The 6,686-nt window shown below is 41.8% G+C and overlaps 3 protein-coding genes across 3 annotated transcripts; 2 read left to right on the top strand and 1 right to left on the bottom strand.

Annotated features, from left to right (window-relative positions):
* Window positions 1–1,962: 1,962 nt before the first annotated feature.
* BCR41DRAFT_361816 (hypothetical protein) lies at window positions 1,963–2,733 on the top strand. The gene is given in 3 exon segments (XM_022025616.1): window positions 1,963–2,219; window positions 2,315–2,366; window positions 2,385–2,733. 2 exon segments carry the CDS (start codon window positions 1,978–1,980, stop codon window positions 2,364–2,366), a joined length of 294 nt encoding a protein of 97 aa, XP_021877153.1. The 5' UTR covers window positions 1,963–1,977; the 3' UTR covers window positions 2,385–2,733.
* Window positions 2,572–3,312, top strand: BCR41DRAFT_312259 (hypothetical protein; the record flags this gene model as incomplete). Its single annotated transcript, XM_022021079.1, has 2 exons — window positions 2,572–2,755; window positions 2,846–3,312. The coding sequence occupies 2 exons, from the start codon at window positions 2,572–2,574 to the stop codon at window positions 3,310–3,312; spliced, it is 651 nt and encodes a 216-aa protein (XP_021877152.1).
* A 164-nt stretch (window positions 3,313–3,476) lies between these two features.
* Window positions 3,477–6,541, bottom strand: BCR41DRAFT_389602 (origin of replication binding protein-domain-containing protein; the record flags this gene model as incomplete). Its single annotated transcript, XM_022028144.1, has 2 exons — window positions 3,477–4,639; window positions 4,747–6,541. The coding sequence occupies 2 exons, from the start codon at window positions 6,539–6,541 to the stop codon at window positions 3,483–3,485; spliced, it is 2,952 nt and encodes a 983-aa protein (XP_021877151.1). The 3' UTR covers window positions 3,477–3,482.
* Window positions 6,542–6,686: the final 145 nt, after the last annotated feature.

Genomic DNA, 6,686 nt, shown 5'->3' with positions numbered 1-6,686 from the left:
ACCAGCCTAACTCCCTAAATACTACAATTCGTGTATCATAGAAGCAAGATTTCTTTTTGAGACCGATATGAAAACATTATTTTTGGATTGTCTTTTTCATTTGGCATACCAACCAACAGTATTCTGATAAGAAAGATAGCTCAAACCTCGAGCTACCGAATACTATGACATTAGGCGATAGTGCCAAATACCAAAGCACTGTAAAAGAACTCTCATTTGCTATATATTAGATAGGAAACTATATCTCTTAGCTTGCTATTGGCTTCAGACGGAAAAGCTGATGATCTGAGGTCTAGGTATGTGGCTCTGTGACATATATTCTACGCCATATGATTTTACACAAACATTTTTTTCATATCGGTCTCAAAAAGAAATCTTGCTTCTATGATACACGAATTGTAGTATTTAGGGAGTTAGGCTTGGTGACGAGGTCTATAGGAAGCATGGGCTTTGATGCAAGCGGGCCAGAGCTAATAGAAAGCAAAGGGTTGAGTTTTCTAAAATTTGCCTTCAAAACTGAGTAAATGACTAGTTATACTTCTCTTATCACTATCACAATGATGATGATAGACCATATTCTCTTAAACCGGTAGTTCTTCCAAGGCCAAAGGATACCATACAGCCAATATCCATGGTGATGCAACGAGTTCTCATTGAGACATTAAAGTAAAAGTAAAAAAAACTAAAAACTCTCACTCATTTTTGCGCGTTAGTCAATATCGCTCCAACAAGGCGATGTCGTGCTCTCAGCTTACGGAACCACATAAAACTGTATATACAAATGTTTTGGCACTTCCTTCACAGCCATCTACTTTTTTTCGTATTGTATTACGTTCAATAGATACTCATGCACCGTGCATCCCCTTCCCATGGGACGAAATTACAAAACTATATTTCCCCTCCTTCAACATGTTAGAGCTTTTAATAGCAAACAATTTCTCTCATGGTATTCAGTACCACCGATAGTGTAGGAAGTAGACGATTGTAGCGCGTAGTCGGTATAGGTGCAATTTATGTAATGTTCACTTTGTAATTTGCCAGCCATTGTAAACCATTCAAAAACTTATGCATGTGTGCGTGCAAGAGCCTCTCCTTTAACTTACAGCAATCAACTTCAACTGGACTTTTGTTTTTGTTTTTGTTTTTGTTTTTTTCTTTTCTTTTCAGAGACGCGTTAGATATGGCATTGCTGTTAATATCAATGTGTAAAGTACATATCCCATATATTGGGTAACATAAGGCGACTGTTCGATGCTTGTTGGTTTTCCAAATCTGCTCTGATTTCACCATAGTTTAGCAGAATTGATTAGCATCCCCTGAATAGCTGCCATCCAAAGGGATTAAATTCGAATGGCCAGGATTTACTGTGTTGTTCAAAAACAATAAAACTTGACTGAAAGTCTGCTAATCCTCAAACTATGAGGCAAATAATGCCTCTGAACGCTTCAATAGGAATATGGCGAGCTTTTGGGGTGCAGAAAAGACAAGATTGTCTCTTTTGAGCAATGAAGGATATAGGATTTGTTCCTTGGAGGCAAACTTTTTTAAAACCACGCTTGTTGCTAGTAAAAACACAAATGGTTCCCGTTTTCCGCATACTTTCAGCGCTTCCACAATCCAAGGGCTGTGATGTAGCCATTAAATGTTACATGTTTGTCGAAGTGTTGACACATCCCTTGCAAAAAGTTCAGATGTATGCTAAGAATATTGTTTAAGGGACGTAGAGTGGTCAATAGCATGTGGCAGTATTCAGGTGTTTATACAGTATCAGATGGAGTCCGAACAGTCGCCATATTCGGATGGATTGTAAATTGAAGTGAATATTTGAATAGGTAGGATGAAAATAAAGTGAACACATGGAATAATATAGAGGAGTTGTAATAAAGCGCTTTATATCCAATAGCTTGCAAAGAGTATATCTGTATGAGCGCTGTTTCTGAGGAATATGTACGCCTTGTTGAGGCTCAGTGGAGGTTCATGCAAGAGGAGTGGCCAGCTATAAAGAAAGCCAAGTTTCATCGCACAGAGATGAAAGAGATATCTGACGTAACACACGTCAAGTCAATGGTGCTTGACCGTCTAGGATTCATCCCTACGTTCTTTTTTCTGACACAAGTATTTGGAGTGCGTGACTATGGTAGCCCATATCGTAATGTCGAAAAGGGTCTTCTGCTCCTGTATGCACTAATCACAGGAGATTCATTGTCTACAATGTCAAGGTTCATACCAAAGACGTCCTTTTACGACTTGCACAGGGAATTTTATCTTCGGGACCCTGTGAAACTACATGATGACATAACCTCAATGATGAGAGATATGTGCTCGAGTTTGAAGCTACGATTGCTACTTGCCAAGAACAACCCTGATCCATTCAAGCATGTGACATTGAATCTAGACGGACATGACACAAGAGTCAGCTACATCGGTGCTGACAAGCCAAGTCTCTACTCTTATAAACTCAAGAAGTCGGGTTTTCGTATTCAAGTGTGTTCAGACATGAACAATATCATATTGTTTGCATCCAAGCCAGCTCCTTGTCGAGATTTCAATGATGGGACTATGCTTGTGAAGATGAACATTGCATCGCATATACACAAGCTGGACTGTGTTGCTCTTGACGGTGGCTACAGTGGGTTCGTTAGACAAATTGTCGAACCATCAAATGCACTGTCCTACGAAAATTTCTCTTATCCTGTGCGCAAGACTAGGGGGATCGCCATGACAGACCAAGAGTTACATTACAATAAAGCGTTTGGTGGGTTTCGGTCAAGCATCGAAGGGTGCTTTGGAGACATGCAATCCACCTTCTCCAAGTTCACACACGACGCTCCCATCCGTTTCTCAGACGCAAAGACGTTTGATCTCCAATTCAAGCTTTGTTGCCTGCTTATGAATATCAAGAGAGTCGTGTCAATCCATAATATCCCCACTCAGACGCACCACACATTCTGGATGCAAGATGCGTTTGACTTTCCAGACAATAATGAGTATCAGGTTGCTTATGAGAAGCTCCCCAGCATCAAAGTCAAACTAAATCATGGTCGAAGTCTTTTAGAACTACAAGAAGCGTTCCTATCTGTAGCTAGTTCGCAGCCTAACATACTAGACACTGCAGATGAGACTATGGCAGAGACAGCGCAGGAGGGATACGAGGTTGCTAGGATTTTAGACCATCGCGGGGAAGGTGAGGACATGGAGTTTCTGGTTCAATGGGAAGGCTTCGATATCTCTGAGGCAACATGGGTGGCTCTACAGCATTCCAACTACAAACAGTGCATCCAAGACTATTGGAGAACCAAAATCAGCTTCTAGAGACCGATTGCACGTACTTTCAAAAACCATCATGACGCGCACAGACCATGGGGGCGACTTTCCAAATTCTTTTATAGAGATGAAATCCAAAGTCGCCCCCGGTTAAATATTAATCCATGACTTTTCAAAAAGAATACAATATCGTAATCTGCTCAAGCCCTCCGTTGTATTCATTTAGTTCCATCATTGAAGAAACCTTCCCAATTCTTCCCTACTTCCCTCATGTATTTTATATGATAGCTTGTGGCTTTCTTGTTAGTTCCAACTATATGAATACCAAAAACCTCATTCAAGACAGAGTTGACAAAGTTCTGCCGGTTTCTGAAGTTCCAGTTGCTATGAGATGGGTACGGGATTAGAAGTTGTGTGCAAATATTCCGCATGTTTGACGATAGCGATTCCCATTGCTCATCCAGGCTTGATTTGAGAGCAGTGGATGCTCTACATTTGGGATCAAATGGGGAGTCATAACCACAGGCAAAGAGGATGTCTTTTGCATACTTTAGTTTGGTATACTTTGAATGATGTAGTCTATGTAGTATGGCGCCAGTGTCCCTCCTTTCTTGATCTTTCCCCAGAGGATACGAGTCGCTCTGCTTTGTCATCTTCAACTCTGGGTCGTTCTTCAAGGCTCGCAGATTCTGAAAGACCTTCATCTCTTTTGGGTTACTGTAGGTCTGCACCCATTCAGGCGTAAGGATAGATGGGTCCTCAATGCCGTAGGCGTCCATAATCCTGAATTTTTGTACTGCGTAATACTCTTCAGTAGAAAGGTCTGACCTTGTTTCCAGTCGTAGTAATTCTTCGTAATCAATTACCTTGGCCTCCGATATCCCTGTATACTTGGCTTGAAGTAGGGTGGCTGTCCTCTGTTTCAGAGATTCAGAAACCTTAAGGTCCTTGGGCTGATTAGATAGCCCAACAACTCTGCAGCCAGCCTGAACCATTTGAGCAATGAAACGCTGAAGAAAATCATTCATTGATAGATGCTTCTTTATCAGTGCATTGATGAATATTGTGTAGTAAATATCGCCAACATCATGCTTCACTCCAGGACCTTGCCCTACCCTCAGATCAAGCGGAAAGCCATTCGTATCCATAGCGCATCCCTTGATTTGAACCTCTTGGCTGCAAAGATACTTGACTATTTCGTTGTGTGTTGTTGGAAGATTGTTTATTGAATTGCTGATATAGACAAGGTATTCTTTTTGCTGGACGTGCCGTACTCTTCTGAGCATTTGCCTACATGTCTCTACATTGACTTTACTTTGTGACATGAAAAATCCTGCAACATAATCAAAGTGTTGCATGTTACAATCAAGCCCAACTGTGATGGTTGGAGTATGAATAAAATAGTCGAGAGTTGGTGCGATTTCATTAATATTCTGTGCAAATGCCCTCTTCTCCAACTCCAGGGAATTCGCAGTGATGCACATCCCAATGAACCCCATATCTTCAATTCACTATGTAAACTTTCAGCATCTTCAGCCTTCTGTGTGCTACATATCCACACTTTCTTTCCAGACTTGACTAAGTTAATAACCTTTAACTTCAGAGAAGCCTCATTCTCATAAAGAGAGACGAGATCTCCTTGCTGTGGCTTGAATGTATTATGGATAATGTGGACATCATCTCGAAGCTCCTTGATGACCTGAACGTCTCGGTCTGTTAGATCAGCATCCAAGGCAATCACCTTCCTGGATACCTTAATGAAGTCTCGTAATATATCATTATTGGCCTTGTGGAAGCCCCTCATGGTGGCGACACTTGTCATCTGATCAAAGATAGATGACACTTCATCCAGAACCAGAACAACATCCATGGTGTAGTATGCAAGATCCAGTTTATGTAAAGATTCGGCTTGTATGACAATCTTCTGACCTTTGATATAAGTGGAGGGAAAATCCAAATAGCTTTTAAACCCGAGTCTCTTCTCTAGACTGGAGGCTAGTGTCTGTCTTGGAGATATTGCAAGATACGTCAACTTTGGGTTCATTTGAATAAACTGCTCCAAGAATGTCGTTTTTCCAGTGCCAGTCTCGCTCCTTATCAAGAGACTCATCGGTGATTTGTGGTATTTGATGTAGGGTGACGCATACACTTCGCCTGGATGCAAGTGCTGATCTGTGTCCAACGTAGCAAGATGTTGTCTCAGGACAATCTTTTCGCCGAAATCCAATTCCCCGACGAGGATATTGCGGGATAAACCCTCGGCAATAGCTCTGTAGCAATACAGCGTCACTCTTCCATTTCGACTCACTTGAAGATAGCCATTCTCGTTGTCGTGTCTTCTCTTGCATACATCGCATTGACCAGATTGAACTCGTTGCAGCTTATAGATCCCGCCTTGGCCATCATACTGTATTCTGTATAGGTTTGCATGCTTGTGTTGTGCAAATATTCTATGTACAGCATCAGAGACGACAGATACGGACAACTGGTGTGGTAATGTCATATCTCTAGATGCATCTCCAAGTGCTGCTGAAGTTGACGGTATCTGGTTACGCTGGCGCCTTGAGAACCTGTCGGCAGCTGGAGATTTTTCCACTTTGATACTATTGGGCTGAACATTGGTGATGAAAAATTCTGCATCCAATGCATGCATAGATGGCTGATGCCATGGGGTACGGATGAAACGTCTGGTTATGTCTCTACGTTTCGAGCTTCCGAGACATCGGATGCTTCTGCTTCTTGAGTATACACCTGAATCAATGTACTTGAGCAGATTACCTTCATTCTGATCCTGGTCAGCTTTGATATCCTTGAAAAAATCAAGCAGGAATGTCCAAAGGTGTCTGTGATTGTTCTCGAATGTGTACGTTGGTATCATGACATGCAATGATATCTTTTTATGAGTGGATGAAGTCAAGATTCGGCATTGATTCTCGGTGATGGGATATTTCGGTGCATATTGGTTGCGAGCAGCAAGAAACTCACCAAACACTCGTCTTTCAAGTTGCGCAATAGCATCGATGCCCTCGCTAGGGACGAGTGGACTAGCGCCGTCTTCGAGTGAAGGAGGATCGGTGTTTCCCTTGGAGGTCGTAGTAAGTTTCCAGTCAATGTCGTAGTACTCACAACAGGGATTTCCTTCTCGGATTTGCTCGAAAAAGCATCTGTAAGGGTTCGGGAGTTTGTTATATATATCCAAAAATGTAGGTAGATCCTTGTAGCTTGCAAACTCATAAGACGACTTCTTGCCATCCGGAGAAAGGCCACTTTCGTACATCACAAAGAAAGTATTACTGTTCGCATCAGCCCATTCGTGAGCCCTTGCTTGTGGACCCAAGGTTTGCTTCTTGTCAGCAGCAAAGTAAACTGATTCAAATTTTTTGTAAGTCCGGTTTGTATTTTCAGACATAGTAGGTAATATG

This window comes from Lobosporangium transversale (genome assembly GCF_002105155.1).
Source record: "Lobosporangium transversale strain NRRL 3116 chromosome Unknown BCR41scaffold_50, whole genome shotgun sequence".
In the NCBI taxonomy this organism is placed as follows: domain Eukaryota; kingdom Fungi; phylum Mortierellomycota; class Mortierellomycetes; order Mortierellales; family Mortierellaceae; genus Lobosporangium; species Lobosporangium transversale.
The sequence above is the reverse complement of the archived record's forward strand: the minus strand, read 5'-3'. Positions and strand labels throughout refer to the sequence as shown.

Excerpts from the sequence above, each read along its gene's own strand:
- BCR41DRAFT_361816 (XM_022025616.1), top strand. The coding sequence starts at position 1,978 with ATGCAAGAGGAGTGGCCAGCTATAAAGAAAGCCAAGTTTCATCGCACA. Across the intron at positions 2,220-2,314 it reads TCATTGTCTACAATGTCAAG|ATATGTGCTCGAGTTTGAAG; the intron begins GTTCATACCAAA and ends CAATGATGAGAG.